This window comes from Carcharhinus amblyrhynchos, chromosome 19 (genome assembly GCF_965287045.1).
Source record: "Carcharhinus amblyrhynchos chromosome 19, sCarAmb.v2.hapA, whole genome shotgun sequence".
NCBI classification, from domain to species: Eukaryota; Metazoa; Chordata; class Chondrichthyes; order Carcharhiniformes; family Carcharhinidae; genus Carcharhinus; species Carcharhinus amblyrhynchos.
In genome coordinates this window covers 10,592,463-10,609,180 of record NC_137342.1, presented here as the reverse complement: position 1 = coordinate 10,609,180, position 16,718 = coordinate 10,592,463, and the positions used below count along the sequence as shown (strand labels likewise).

At 43.1% G+C, this 16,718-nt stretch overlaps 1 protein-coding gene across 1 annotated transcript in view; it reads left to right on the top strand.

Moving 5' to 3' along the window:
• Positions 1-16,718, top strand: part of arhgef39 (Rho guanine nucleotide exchange factor (GEF) 39) — an 86,195-nt gene that overhangs the window by 22,657 nt on the left and 46,820 nt on the right. Inside the window, exons 2-5 of the mRNA XM_080207816.1 lie at positions 4,960-5,135; positions 5,254-5,348; positions 8,508-8,628; positions 9,464-9,582. Of these exons, the coding sequence (XP_080063942.1) occupies positions 4,960-5,135; positions 5,254-5,348; positions 8,508-8,628; positions 9,464-9,582 (511 nt within the window). The remainder of the gene's footprint in view (positions 1-4,959; positions 5,136-5,253; positions 5,349-8,507; positions 8,629-9,463; positions 9,583-16,718) is intronic.

The following is a 16,718-nucleotide window of genomic DNA, read 5'->3' as shown; positions in this document are numbered from 1 at the left end:
TTTGTCTGTGCTGCCCTTTTTTAACTACTAAGCTAGTCCCAATTGCCCACATTTGGCCCATATCCCTGTATACCCCTCTTACCCACATAATTGTCTAAACACTTTTCAAAAGACAAAACTGTACCCACCTCTACTACTACCTCTGACAGCTCATTCCAGACACTCACCATCCTCTGTTTAAAAAAAAAAATTACCCCTCTGGACTCTTGTAGCTCTGCCTTCTCATCTTAAACCTATGCCGTCTAGTTTTAGACTCCCCTTCCTTTGGGAAAAGATATTGATTCTCTAGCTGATCTATGTCCCTCGTTATTTTGTAGACCTCTATAAGATCATAAGAACATAAGAAATAGGAGCGGGAGTAGGCCATCTAGCCCTTCGAGCCTGCCCCACCATTCAATAAGATTATGGCTGATCTGAAGTGGATCAGCCCTAAGTCGAGGGGAAAAAGTCCCAGCAAGTATTATTGGAATAACACTTAGTGCTGTTTAAATCTTTTAGGTAAATTCAAGTTTTTTTTCTTGCCAAGTTGTGTTTGTTTTATTATATTAGCACTTTAATACTTGCAAGTGGGTGGGAAGAAATCCCAAGAATAACTGGCATCAGTGAAGAAAGCAACAGAAACAGGAAAACAGAAAATAAATGGAAAATGAAGTACTTGTATTCATTTGTCACCTTCTCACATCTTGAACTTCACGCCTGGATTTTGCAGTTCGCAGTGAAACAGGAGCTGTCGTTGTTGACTTTGATTAAAACTGCCCCGCAAAGGTTTAGCAGTCTGTTCAGGAATTCCTGCTCTCCCACTGGCACCAAGTTAAGGGGATTTCCTGGCATGCAGCAGCAGGGATATCAGCAAACAGCGAACCAATCACATTGTAGGGATCTGTCGCATCTCTGGACCAGAAATCTATCGTTTGGAAAGCCCTGTTGATTGGGAATTATTTTGAGCAGACCCAAGCACGCTCTCACTATTTGACTGTTCAGACACTGCTATATTTGATTTGACTTATTATTGTCACATGTATTAACATACTGTGAAAAGTATTGTTTCTTGCACACTATACAGACAAAACATACTGTTCATAGAGAAGGAAATGAGAGAGTGCAGAATGTAGTGTTGGAGACATAGTAGAGAAAGATCAAGTTAGCGCGAGCTAGGTCCACTCTAAAGTCTGATGGCAGCAGGGAACAAACTGCTCTTGAGCCGGTTGGTATGTGACCTTAGACATTTCTATCTTTTTCTCGACAGAAGAAGTGGAAGAGAGAATATGTGGGGTGTGTGGGGTCCTCAATTATGCTGCTGTGCCGAGGCAGTGAGAAGTGTAGACAGAATCAATGGATGGGAGGCTGGTTTGTGTGATGGACTGGGCGACATTCACGACCTTTTGTAGTTTCTTGCAATCTTGGGCAGAGTAGGAGCAATATCAAGCTGTGATCCTACTAGAAAGGGTGCTTTCTATGGTGCACCTGTAAAAGTTGATGGGAGTCATAGCTGACATGACAAATCTCCTTAGTCTTCTGAAAAAGTAGAGGCGTTGGTGGGGTTTCCCTAACTGTAGTGTCAGGAGTTGGGGGACCAGGACAGGTTGTTGGTGATAAATTGAGAAGACATGGGCTCAGTAAAGACCATGAGCATTTAACTCCTTACTGTGGCGCATAGTCTATTTTATTGTACAGTTTTGAAGCCTAAGCAGAGCAGATGTCCAACTATTGGTGAAATAAGGCAACACATGGAATCATCTGTTACTTCAACACTATCGGCATCTTTTTAGTTCAATAATTTGGGGGTGGAAATATGAAGAGTATATGGTGGGACTTTCTAGTCGTTTTTTGTCAGTGTGACCTTCCAGTCCTGCCAAAATTGGCACTCACTGCAGTTTCCTGGTGGTGGGACGGGCGAGCCATGCAAACGCAGTAGAGTTTGACGGGCCTGGAAGATCCTACTGGCAGCCAATGGCGAGTCACCTCCTCCTCCACAGGAAGACCCACGGTGGGGGAGGGGTTGCTGATAAACTCTGGCTACGGTATTCGGATAAGCAAAACAATTTTTGTAACTGCTTTATAATTTTTTTTAACCTTATGCTGCAGGTGAATGTTTCTGGTGTTTTCAGGTTCACAAGCTTTCTAACATCATTCTATAATCCAGAAAATTCCAAAGTCCAGAAGTGACTTGTCCCCAGACGTTTCTGGCAGGGGAGAGTACAGGATGTGGAGATGCCGGTGTTGGACTGGGATGGGCACAGCAAGGTGTCTCACAACACCAGGTTGAAGTCCAGCAGGTTTGTTTGGGGTCATGAGCTTTTGGAGTGCTGCTCCTTCATCAGGTCAGTCACTTGAGGAAGGAGCAGCACTCTGAAAGCTTGTGATTCCAAATAAACTTGTTGGACTTTAACCTGGTGATGTGAGACTTCTTAGTGGAGTGCTTACATCCACACAGCAAACCAGGAAGTTAAAAAGAACTCTAACTCCATTGCTTTCAAGTTAACTTTTCAAATAATTAAATAGATGTATTAAAATCGAAGCCAAAAATGGACTTTTTGGAAAAAAGTGGTTTTAAATAAACCTGGATTTTTTTTAACCATTGTGAAAAATTTGACATTCTACAGATCTAAGATTTGCTTTTCAAGACCAGTGAGGGTGTAATTTTGAAGTTAGTTTCTAACAAAAACCTAATTACGTCTCATTTAATAAGACTAACAGTGTTGGGGTGGAAGTTGTTATGAATTTATGATTGCAAGGGAGGGTGCAGTCTGTGAGAATCTCAACACGGGATTCAACGATGGAACGTAGATTCGTTGGTAGCAGCCCATGGAGTTCCACTTCATTCTGCACATGCAGAGACTCCAAAGTCAGTTCAGTGGAGCAATGACAGTGCAAGCAGTTCTGTGGAATTCCCTGCCCAGTGAAGCAGTTGAGGTTACCTCATTGAATGCTTTTAAGACAAGGATAGATAAATTTTTGAGCTGTTAGAGGAATTAAGGGTTATGGTGAGCAGGTGGGTAAGTGGAACTGAGTCCACCAAAAGATCAGCCATGATCTTATTGAATGGTGGAGCAGACTTGAGGGGCCAGATGGCCTACTTCTGCTCCTAGTTCTTGTGTTCAAGTGCATTCCTTTGGACATGCCATCAGGGTTATTATGTAGGGGAAAGCAATATTTGAAAGTGACATAGTAATGAATGACTGAGTGCTCCTTCAAATATTGTCCTTTGATGTTAATCCCGATGAAGTGTTGAAATACTGGAATGGCCTATGACCCATGACCTTTTGAGTCAGGGGCACAAGAACCAAACTGACGCAAAGACAGACTCTGTGAAGGATATTCTGGGAACTCAGGCAATATCAAAATAACAACGTCTTGTCAGATTACCAAGATTCATGACTTCTCCAACCCAATATTTTGGGCATGGAGATGCCGGTGTTGGACTGGGATGGGCACAGGAAGACGTCTCGCAACACCAGGTTAAAATCCAACAGGTTTATTTGGAATCATGAGCTTTCAGAGTGCTGTCTCTTCATCACGTGAGACTCACCTGATGAAGGGGCAGTGCTCCTAAAGCTTGTGATTCCAAATAAAACCGTTGGATTTTAACCTGATGTTGTGAGACTTCTTACCGATATTTTGGAAGCATGTTTTTGTGTACAGGTACGGTTGCTCTCCCCTGGGATATCTCTGAGAACCTGGTTCCTCATCTATCATAGCTCAAGTATGACTGTGATTTGCCAATCATCGTACAACTAATTTATTGAAGCAACATACATAACTTACTGCATGCCATGCTATTATTGAATGATAATACCTTATAAGTACAATATTTGTAATGTTATTACAATATTATCACATTGCAACACTTGCTTAAATTTTACTTCTGCAAAACTTTTTGTTGCAAACTATTTCTATTATTTTTCTTTTGCTTTGAGCCTTGCAGTGGATTTTCAGTATTGAAATGCATGGACATTTTCCTCCAATCTTTCTCAACCTCATCCCCTGTTTTTGCTCTATGACCTTACATTGTTACAAACCGTTTGTTTCTCCATGCTACTTTCTGTCACTTTTTGAACTGTTAATTCTTCAGAAGGTGGTGGTTCTAGTACTGCCCCTGTTGATATTAGGCACATCAATAGACAGTCATTTGTGACAGCTTGAGCTGCAGTATCTCAATCAACGTCGAAGGAGCTTCATTCACGTGCCCCCCGGTCCAGTTACAAACACCAGTCTCCCCCAGCAAAACCCAAAAATAAAATCCCAAATACAATTCACGTTGATTGCTTGAATTGTATTAAATGCCAAGTTTAAAATACTGGTCAGCTGTGTGCTAGGTGCCAGACATTTAACGAAAATGCATTCATTGTGATTTGTCTCACGGGATGGCCCTGTGGCACAGTGGTTAGCACTGCTGCCTCACATCGCCAGGGACCCGGGTTCGATTCCCGGCTTGGGTCACTGTCTGTGCGGAGCCTGCACATTCTCCCCGTGTCTACGTGGGTTTCCTCCAAGTGCTCCAGTTTCCTCCCACAGTCAGAGAGATCTGCTGGTTAGTGGCATCGGCCATGATGAATTCTCCCTCTGTGTACCCAAACAGTGTGGCGACTAAGGGATTTTCTCCGTAACTTCATTGCAGTGTTGATGTAAGCCTTACTTGTGACCATAATAAATAAGCTTAAATGTGGTGTCTTTGAAATCAGTTGGCTTGCAGCTAAGATTGTCTTTCCTAAAAGAATTGCATTCACCTCTGTATTGTGAGACAGCAACTCATGGTATGTACAGTACTAATTGATTAGTTTCACTAAAAACAAATCTTGAATAAATGTTCCAGTAACCAAAGGGTGAAAAGGTGCCACTGAATTCTAGCGGTTGCCCTATTTTATAACCGTTGATGATGAAATTCAGGCCCTGCTTTTAAGTAATCCTCTGCCTAACGCGTGGTGATCTGTACCCTTGTGTAATTGTTTCTCGCAACAGCTGCCAGCGATCAACTCTCTACCCCAAAGGCAAGAGAGACTCAACTGAAGTGCTCGGTGGGGGACGCCACTATAGCGGAGCAGAGAGCACGCTGGGAAAGAAAGAGGATCCGAACAGCAAAAGAGTTAGTTGAGACCGAGCAGAGGTACTTCGAACAGCTGGAGCTGGTTGTAGTGGTAAGCATGTGATGGAGGAAACTGCAGCAATGTGTACACATACGTGCTTTGAATACAGATTCCCCTTCAATTCACTTTTTTCCTTTTATCGATGGATAACAGACTTGCCTTCTGTTAGTATTTCATAGAGATCTTAAAGGCAAAGGGAACTCTGCAGCCGGATGTAAGAGATGCCATATTCTGCACTCTGAAAGCCATCCATTCAATAAATAGGTATGATTTTTTTTTTCAATATATGTAAACCCTTTAATGTAAACCAGCACTTGTTGGTCTGCTCGTTTTCTCGCATTTGATTTCATCTCTGCTTAGTGATCTTTGCCTGAAAAAGGAGATTCTGCATTCATATGGCACCTTTAACACGTATCAGGTCATCCCAAGTTGCTTATAACACTCGTTATAGTTAATTGCACTGGTCAAAGAACAGTGCAGCACAGGAACAGGCCCTTCAGCCCTCCAAGCCTGCACAGATCACGTTTACCTATCTCAACCAACCACTTATTATCCCTCTCTTCCCCGTTTGTTCGTACGTCTATCGCGGTAAGTCTTAAATGTGGCTAACGTAACTGCCCCAACCACCTCACTTGGCAGCGTATTCCACCACTGTCTGTACAAAATAAAATCTTCCCCCGCGCACCTCCATTGAACCTTCCCCCCCCCCCCTCCTTATCTTGAACTTGTGCCCGCTTGTATGTAACCACCGCCTGCAAAAACAGCAACCAAGATGCACAATCCATTAGTGTTTTTGATTGAGTTGGATGAGGGATGCAGAAGGAACTCCGTGGGCAGAATTTTACAACTCCCGCCGGCGCCAATGGACTTTTGCTCAGTTTGTGCCGTTTACAGCTCTGTCCACATTGCGGCGGGGACTTAAAATTACGTCCTGTGTCCCTGTTATAGTTTCACTTGAACAAGCGGATTGAACCTCAGTTAAACACTATGATCGATAAATCAGGGATCAAACGATGTGCCACTCCGTGATATGCTGTGGCATTTGTGGAGCCTCCTAATACAGTTAGTTACTGAACTGTTCAGCATTATTCCGATAGGACGTGGCAGGACTGCAGAGCTCGGACCTGACCTGTTGTTGGCTGTGAGCTGTGCCTATCACGTGCCATTTCCACTGTTTGGCATGCAAATGTTCTTTTATTCAATCGTGGTACGTGGGCGTCGCTTGCAGGCTGGGGCCAGCATGTAGGGGATGTTCACAGTAACTTCATTGCAGTGTAAATGTAAGCCTACTTGTGACAAATAAATAAACTTTAGCATTTATTGTCCATCCCTAGTTGCCCTGGAGAAGGCGGCGGTGAGCTGCCTTCTTGAAACACAGGAGTCCATGAACTGTGAGTTGACCCACAATGCCATTAGGGAGGGAATTCCAGGATTTCGAACCAGCAAAGAAACGGCAGTATATTTCCAAGCTAGGATAGTGAGTGGCTAAGAGGGAAGCTGACAGACCCCATCTGGTCATGGGGACTGTCAGCATTTAGGTCTAAAAGCTTCCTCAGCATCTTTTTCCTGTGATGATGACTGTTTTAGGTTCCTTCCTCCCCTTCACATCTTGATTTTCACAAGTGCAACGAAGAAGTACTTGTTTAACACACCTGCCATTTCCTTGTTTGCCTCTAGCCTTTAAATTTTTGTAGAATCTCTTAGTTCCAAGTAGGCTTACATTAACACTGCAACAAAGTTACTGTGAAAATCCCCTATTCGCCACCCTCCGGCGCCTGTTTAATGCACCGAGGGAGAGTTTAGCATGGCGAATGCGCCTAACCTGCACATCTTTGTGGGAGGAAACCAGAGCACCAGGAGGAAACCCACGCAGGCACGGGGAGAATGTGCAAACTCCACACAATAACCCAAGCCAGGAATTGGACCCAAATCCCTGGTGCTGTAAAGCAGCAATGCTAACTACTATGCCACTGTGCCGCCCCTGCTTACTACCTATTTTTATATTACAAGTTATCTTTCTCTCAAATTCTAATTTCTCCCTCGATCATTTTTTGTCATTCTTTCTGTCTTTAATCATTCTGTCCAATCTTCTGTTCTACCAGCAATCCTTGCAGACTTAGAATGTCTCTCTCAATTTGGTACTTCTCCTAATTTATTTAACCATAAATGATGCATCTTTCTCACGGAGCCTTTCTTTCTCACTGGGTAAATCTTTGTGAATTTTTAGTATCTTCTTAAAGGTCTGCCACTGTGTCTTACTGTCCTATCTTTAAACAGGTTTCTTCATTTTAGTGAGTTCTGCCTTTACGCGCTTGTTGCAATTGTCTTTCTTTATGTTTAAAACACTAATCTTACCCCCTCATTTCTACTCTTCAAACTGACCATCAGATTTTATCATGGTATGATCACTGTCACCTAAGGGCTAGTTTACCAGGAGGTTATCGATTCATTCTGTCTCATTGATCATTGCCAGGTCTAGAACAGCTTGCCTCTAGAACATGCTACCTTAAGAAATTATCCTGAACACACTCTATGAACCCATTTTCCAGATACCTTTGCCGATCCAATTTGCCCAATCACCATACAAATTAAATTCACCCATGATTATCACAGTACCTTTCTGAAGTGTCCAATTTATTTCTTCCTGTATACTCTGTCCTTCTGTGTAACTACAGTCAGGGTGCCTGTAAACTACTTCCACAATTGACATCTTACCTTTCTTAATGCTTATCTCCATTCAAACTGATTCTGCATCTTGCTCTTTTGAGCTAAGGTCATCTCTCTCTGCTGTACGAATGACATTCTTAATTAACAGAGCTACCCCACCACCCGTTCTTAGTCTCCTACTCATCAAAATGTCAAACACCCTTCCATATTCAGGTCCCAGCTTTTGTTCCCCTGAACATGGCATGTTGAGGCTGAAAGTTGGGGGGGTTGAAAAATGGGGGTGTCTCATACACCAGGTCTCTTACACCATGATCTGTGGTAGAAATTTATTGGATGCTATTGGTTATGAAATCCATTGTTGCAAAGTCTTGAGTGCTTTAAAGTTAGCATTGAAGTCCGAGGAATATATGTTCAGCGCTCCAAAAGTTCCCCTGATGTTGAAAGTCACTTTCTTCGGCCATGCTTAGAGACAACTTTTCTCTGCTCCAATTCTGCAACCTTTGAACTTCAATTGAATTGCAACTTGTAAAGAGCCCAGTCGCCTGAACAAAGTGATTGAAAGTATGACCTTTAATTTGATCTTTTCCATTTTCTAATCTGTCCTCTCTTTGAGTCCAGTATCAATGAATTTGCCCTATGTTTGTTACTTTAAAAAAAATGTTATGGTGAATGCACATTCATTTGATTTAGCTTAAAAAAAAGTTGGATTGCGAGACACGCCACTCACTAACGGGATTTTTAAAATACCTCGCACAGGACATTGTTGAGTAATCTTGAAGATGGAAAGTTTGGGTTGGCCTTTGACATCTTCTGCCCTCAACTCCAGCTTTATACCACTTATACGGACAACATGGAGCATGCTGTCAAAGTCCTACAGGTAATGCGGCAATTGTATGAGCCACTGGGGGTGTATTTGTAATGACAGATTAACATTATGAGAAAAATGTAAATGGTTATTCTACCGCTCTGCTGTTCTGATGATGCGAGTCAGATGTAGAAATGGGCTTCTCCTGAAAGGATAGGCTAATTATCCAATGAGGTTCCCCGCACCGTCTAATTAAATTTGGCGTAAGTGGTGCAGCCGTCATAATTTAGATTTTGATCATGAAAGATATGCACGTTGAAAGCATTCTTTGCTCATTACAGCTTTTGCTGTCAGCTGTTAGTGCAACCTGCTCTTTCCCTAATGAATTTGGAGTTGGTTCTTTGAAAGATTGTTCAGCCTTTCTCCCCCCTCCCAGTCACGAGGACACTGCCTTGCTCCTTCAAAGTTCGTCGGAGTAAACTCTCAGAGTCACCTCTTTGACATTTTCCACCCTGCCTACTTATTTATTACTTTGAGACCCTGAGCCAGAGAGATATCACTGTCTTAATTAAGAAGAAGGATGCGACCATAGTAAATTGACTGATTTCATTGATTAAGGACTAGCTGTACAAGTAGCATTGATTTTAACACTGGGTCTACATAAATGTAATTGTTGGAACATGGGGCTGCATAATTAGGAGGATGTGACAGAGAATGGTTGGTTTGTCCTTTTCAACCTTCAGTATCATCCCTGTGCATAATAATGTGTCCCTGTGCAATTAGTTTCAATCGAAAAATGTTATGAAATGTCTTCTCAGTGGGAAAGCAGAGATCGTTGAGATTAATATATTCGGCCAACATCTGTAAATTTCATTAATTAATATGCATCTCGTGTGGTCTAATTTAGGAACAAATTAGGAAAAATAAACGATTTGCACGATTTAAGAAACTCCAAGAGTCGAGACCAGAATTCCAAGGGTTGAAACTGGAGGATTTGCTTCTTCTGCCTCGTAAGCGGGTTTATCAGTAAGTAGACCAGTGTGGTCATTTGTCCGTTACCTCCCTCAATGCACACGGACCCAATATGATGCTACTTGATAATATTTAAATAAAGGCTATGGAAACTCTAATCTTTGTAGGAGAATGAATTGAAAGTAGTTCTATCTTGTGCAGATGAATTCATCACTTGCCTAGGTGGATCTGGTTGTGTTAATCACTCTTCTGCTTATATATTGCCCCAGTTTGTCTATATTTACACGCCTAGTCACAAGTGGCGTACCATCTTTAGTTATTATCTAATTACCAATTTCATTCTCCAATTTTGTTGCAATTCCCATAGAGAACAATAACTTTTTAAAAGCAATGTGTTTCCCAAACAACCAATAGAAAGATACAATGGATGAAATTTTGCTTTTTTTAGACTTTTACTGTAGCAAACAAACTAAACTAAGCAAAGACCAAACAGTAATTAACAGGTCAATTAATACATCAAACTAGAGCAAAAGGTAAGTTTTACGTTCACCTGCACATCCAAAATATGTCTTGCAAAACACTTTTGTGCAACGCCACTTCCTGGCAGATGGGTGTAGCCTTAAAGGAACTATCTCCAAGACACTCTCAGTTCACCAACGGAGGTTCACATCTCTCTGCAATGCAATGTTGAAACGTCTGGTTTCCTTTGGCAGCTGTTTCACTCCACCTGAGTTTTCCTGGATACAATCATCACCAACAAGGCACATCTTGGTGACTTCCCTTAAAGCATCAACAGTCCCCTCTGCCCTGCTCCCCCTCTTTTGTGACAGACACCAAATTTTTGGAAGCATCCTGTTTGATCTTGTAACACAAATCAGTTTTCCTAGCTTTCCTAAAAGAATAGCTTCTTGTTCTCTGTCTCCCCTGCCGATGTCTTTTTTTCTCCCTTCAGACATTAAAACGGTCACCTGACACCTCAATGACTTTGAGTTTCTGTCCTATGGCAACCAGCTCACATGGCCATTTCTCCAAATTAAAATAAAGTTTATTTGTTAGTCACAAGTAGGCTTACATTAATGAAGTTACTGTGAAAATCCCTTAGTCGCCACACTCCGGTGCCTGTTCGGGTACACTGAGGCCAATGCATCTAACCACCATGCCTTTCGGACTGTGGGAGGACCCAAGGGAAACCCACACAGACATGGGGAGAATGTGCAAACTCTGCACAGACAGTGACTCAAGCTGGGAATCGAACCCAGATTCCTTGCACTATGACTCAGCAGTGCTAACCACTGTGCCACCGCTTTTGAAGTATTTATCAAGAAGTCTAATTATTTAATCCCTTCTAGAATTCTGTGTTTTAGTTTAAGTTAAAGGGACAAATTGTCTTGCAATGTTTAGTGTCTGTGATAACGGATCCACAATATTATTAGAAATACTAAAAACGGCAAGCCCCCAAACCTAGTGTTTAACATACCCTAAACAATTGTTTCACAGTTGGAATGTGCTTCATTGCTGCTATGTTACCACATCTTCAGAGTAACTAGTTTCCTGGTGCCTAATGCTTTGCAGCATACTCCATTTTGGGGGTGAAATGTCCGGTGTACTTTTGGCCAATTTAAAAAAAAGTCTAAATCTTTGAAGCTAGATGCTACTGGCAAGGTCAGCATTTACTGCCCATTTCTAGCTGCCTTAGTGAACCACCTTGAACGCTACAATCCGTTTGGTGACAGTGTCCCTACGATGACGTTAGTAAGCCTACACAGTATCTTTATCCATGAAGGAACATCTTTTGAAAAATGGGATTGTCAACTACTGGTAACTTCATTAATTTGCTTTGTGATAACTATTAATGCCCCACAAATGCCCTCTTACTTTCAGACAGGCGAGGAGTTTCATCTCTAACATTAACATTTTCAGTGCTAATGTCCTCATTCATGAGTAATTTCAGGAGGTGGTTAATATTTATTCATTATCCAAGACATGTAGGTTAGGGGGATTGGCGGGGTAAATACTTTGGGTTACAAGGATAGGATCTGGGCAGGATGCTTCATTGAGAGTGTATGCAGGCTCATTGGGCCGAATGGCCTGCTTCTGTAATGTAGGGATTTGATGATGCTGCTTCTCAGTTTCAGTTCTGTTGATAATCCTCGAGAATTCTCACCGATTGGCTGACTGCTCATTTTTGAAGGGATTTACTGACCGTTGTCTTGTGTCTGCCAAGACAATATTCCAATGAATCAAAATAATCAATTTTCCATTGGCTGTTAGTCTTAACACATTTCATAGTTTACTCTCCCTCCATAGGGGATTGGAATATTCATGGCAAGAATATCTCACCCTTTGCTGTGTTTCCCTATCCCCTCTACCACCTTTTCAACGATTGGTCCTCAGGACACAAACACATTCCTACCTCAATTCATTCTTCCATCACCTTTGCTTCCATGTTTACTTCTTTGGCCAGCTGCCTTCATTCTGCATAATCAGCCCTTTCACCTACCCTCAGAGTTCGTATTTCACCTGGACCCCTCCAGGTACCTTCATTGGGTGGCACAGTGGTTAGCACTGCTGCCTCACAGTGCCAGGGACCCAGGTTTGATTCCTGGCTTGGATCATTGTTTGAACATTCTCCTCGTGTCTGGGTGGGTTTCCTCTGGTTGCTCCGGTTTCCTTCCATACTCCAAAGATGTGCGGGTTAGGTGGATTGGCCATGCTAAATTGCCCCTTAGTATCAGGGAGTTAGTAGTGTAAATAAGTAGAGTTATGGGGATTGGGCCTGGGTGGGATTGTAGTCAGTGCAGACTCGATGGGCCAAATGATGACCTTCTGCACTATAGGATTCTTTGAAGAAGTGTTGATTTTCCATGGAAACTTCACTTTTTTGTATTCTGTTCACTTGTCCTAACCTATTTCTCTCTGAACTTGCAGCACTCCTTTCTCTCGGCCCAAGATGGAATTAAACATAAGTGGCACGGTTGTTGGTTGGTGAACTGACCTCTGTCTTGTGGAGACTGAACACCAACCCTCTGAGGTGGCTCCTCCCCATGAACTGTGACCCCACTCAGATTGTCACTGACCTCATCTCGTCTGATGATATTTCCTCTGCAACCTCACAGGAACTAGGAGCAGGATAGGGCCACTCAGCCCTTTGAGCCTGCTCCGCATTTCAGTGAAACCTGATTGTAATGTCTTGCCTAAAACCCAGTAACCTTTCACCCCATGGTTATCAGGCATCGATCATTCTCTGCCTTGAAAACATTCAAAGACTTTTCTTCCACTGCCTTTTGACGAAGAGAGTTCAAGAGACACATGACTCCCTGAGAAAGAAATCTTCTCATCTCTGTCTTAAATGGGCAATCCCTTATTATTAAACAATGACCCTGAGTTCTAGATTGTCCCACAAGAGGATACATCCTCTGCACATCCACCCTGTTAAGACCCTTCAGGACCTTAAATGTTTCAATCAATTCAGGACTTGCTCTTCTAAACTTCAGCAAATACAAGCCTAGTCTGTCTAACCTTCCCTCGTAAGATAATCTGCCCATTCGTGGTATTAGTCTAATAAACCTCTGAGATGCTAATGCATTAACATTCCTTGAGTAAGGAGACCAATTCAGCACACTATTCCAGATGTGGTCTTGCCAGTGGAGCAAAACCTTCCTACTTTTGGATTCAATTCACCTTGCAATAAACAATGACATTCTACTAACTTTTCCACATAGCTATGTCCCCCTTGTGGCCTTTCTATGTCCCCTTCACAACATACTTATCTGCTTATCTTTATGTTATCAGCAACCAATCCTTTGGTTTCTTCAAAATCATTGACATCAATTAAAATGTTGAGGCCCAGCAGTGATACCTGTAGCACATCACCAATCACACTGCGCCAACTGCAAAAATGCCTATTTATCCAACGGTCTGCTTCTTATTACCTTGTTAGCCAATTTTCTATCCATGCCAATATGTTACCATGAGCTTTTATTTTCCGAAATAACCTTTGGTTTGGAACATTATCAAATGCCTCCTGGAAATCTAAATACAATCATAGAATTCATACTATGCAGGAGAGACCATTCGGCCCAAGAAATCTGCACTGAATCTCCAAAAGTGCATCCTACCCAGGACCCCCCACATCCCCATAAGCCCACACATTTTGTCATGGCTAACCCATCTAGCCTACACATCTTGGGACACGAAGCAACAATTTAGTATGATCGATCCACCCAACCTGCACAACTTTGGAGGAAACCAGAGCACCCGAAGGAAACCCACGCAGACACGAGGAGAATGTTGGTGAGGAGTCTGCACAATCTTGTGAGGCTGGAATTGAATCCGGGTCCCTGGAATTGAGAGGCTCCAATAGATCCACTTTATATACAGCACATGCGATTCTTTCAAAGAATGCCAATAAATTACATTATTCCCATTTCACAAAACCACATTAACTTTGCCTAATTGCCTTGAATTTTTCTAAGTGCCCTGTCATAATATCTTTGATAATAGCTTCCATCATTTTGTCTTTGACAGATATTAAGCTAGCTGCCCTGTAGTTTCCCACTTTCCATCTCCCTCCCTTTTTGAATAAAGGAATCACATCTGCTATTTTCTAATCCAAGGGCACCTTCATCGAAGCCAGGGAATTTTGGAAAATTAAAACCATGCATCAATTCTCTCAGTAGCTAGTTCTTTTAGGACGCTAGAATATCTTAGTGGGTTTTGAATTCCTGTCTTTAGAATGAATTACTAGCCCAGTAACAAAGCCACAACACCACACATCCCAACCTCAATCACCCAGACTTGTGCTAGCTGCTTCTTTCCCATAAAGATGGCTAGAGCTGTCACTATTATTAATTTTGTTTTCTTCCAATTGCTAAGATACCTTCCTATCTCAAGACTACATTGTTTTCCCTTGCCCCAGTTTCTTCCCACTGCATCTAGAATTCTTTCAGTATCTTTGACCATGTTAGTAGCCTCCTGGTCCTTATCATTCCCTTTTCACTCTGGATATCCAATCCTTCTGACATTTCTATAGCACACCAGGATTATTTGAGAGCACTCTGCTTCTCCCCCAGACAGACGTCCAATCCAGCCATGTTCACCACCGCTCTCTTCCGCTTAATTGAATTTGGTCTCGTGTTGAGCAGCTTTTCTTTTAACCAATCTCATCTCCTCCCCAAAAAAAGTGGCACTGTGGAGCAGGTACAAATTATGCCCACCTTTTCACGTGATTCGTTCTTTGTCCCATCTTACTCGGGTCTCCCAGCTCACCCCTTTTTCCATCACGCTGACATCTATTTCAAACCCATTTTCTGCTATTTCATCTCTACTCGTCCCTCACGTTCGTAGGTAGGTTCTTGATCAATGAGGGGATTGAGGATTACTGGGAGAAGGTCGGAGAATGGGGACGGGAATCATATCAGCCATGATTGAATGGTGGAGCAGACTCGATGGGCCAAATGGCCTAATTGTGCTCCTATATGTTATGGTCTTCAAGAGGTCCAATTTCAAGCTTTTCCTCGACTTTCTGTCTCCACTTACGCTACACTTGCCTGCCAACCTGTCTCATAAGTTCCTCCATCTGTTCTGCTGCTGCCATCTTCCATACAAATGGTTCCAATATGTCTTCCTTTCCCTCAACAAAGGATTTTCTTCCAACCTGATTGACAGAGCCCTGAACCACGTCCCTATTTCTGACCATTCCCCTTCACCTCCAAAACAGTGATGGAGTTCTGCTAATCCTTGCCGTCTATCCCAGCAGCCTTTTACATTTAGTGAAACGTTGTCCACTAACTCTAATGTGATGCTGCCACCAGATATAGATTTCCCCCCTCCCCCCACCTTCCTTTTCATATTGGGACTGCGCCCCTTTGGGATATCTTGGTCTACTCGATCAGACTCCTGTCCTTCCCGCGGCATGCTCCCGAGTAGCTGGGGTGATGCAGTTTTAGCTTCCATCTTCCCCTCTGTCCGGGATGGAATATTCCTTCCAGGTGAAGCAGCAATTTACCTGTACCTTCAGTTTAATTGATTGGATTTGCTGCTCCCGATGTGTTCTCCACCATATCGGGAAGCCCAAAATACACACTGGGAGACCACTTTGCGGTGACCCTCTGAGTTTCTAACATTTTAATTCTCTGTCCCATTCCTACCCTGGCCTCTGTCTTTGGCTGTCTGCACTATTCCAATGAGACTCTAGGAATCGTGTCTCTTTTGCTTTTAGCCACTTTTTACAGTCTTCCAAATTCAGCATTGACTTCAAAACGTTCAAATTCGAGCCACTGCCCATTTGTGGAGAGAGCATTTGCCGGTGATGATTCTGCTGTTGCCATTTACCACCTCTTCTCTACCCACCTTTTGGCTGGGATGCCCCCCCCATCTTCCCCCGCGGCCATTGGCTGCCAGCGGGATCTTCGGGTCCCACCCAAATTCTGCGGTGTTTTACGTGGCTCGCCTGCTTCACCGTGGACTGAGGAGGGGAGGGGTTCACCTTCGGGACTGGGAGATCTGACTGGCAGGAAGAGCTAGAGATTCCACCCCTTGTGTCCTTCCTGCTGCCGCTCCCATCTTGTTTTGCTTTGCACCGCGTTCAATCCCATCAAAAGGCGAAATACTGCAGATGCTGGGATCTGAAAAACAGAAAATGCTGGAAAATCTCAGCAGGTCTGTCAGCATCTGTGGAGCGAGAACGGAGCCAAAGTTTCGAGGCAGAATGACCTCTCACCCAGGTTCTCTCCACAGATGCTGACAGACCTGCCGAGATTTTCCAGCCTTTTGTGTTTCCGTTCCACCATAGACTGTCCCCTGTATCCTTTACCGACCCGCTCAACCTCCCCTGCCTCCATACCGTCTGATGGAAGGTCAATGATCTGCGGCATTAACTCGGTTTCCCTCTCCGCCAATATTGCCTGGACCTCTGAGTATTTCCAGCGCTTTCTTTTACATTTCCGTCAATTTTATTTTTGTGAGAAGCTGAAGTATAGCTTTCCCCAAAAAATGATATAGCTTTCCAGATGTTATGCACTGTCATTTGTAATTTGGCCTTTTTTAATATGCCCCCCCCCCCCCCCCCTTGCCGGCAATGCAATACACAGGCCTCAGATTAGCATATCACACAAGATGAATGTCTTAAATGGATGTCACCTTGTTACAGGAAGGATGTAAATAAGGTTGAAAGAGTGCAGAGAAGGTTC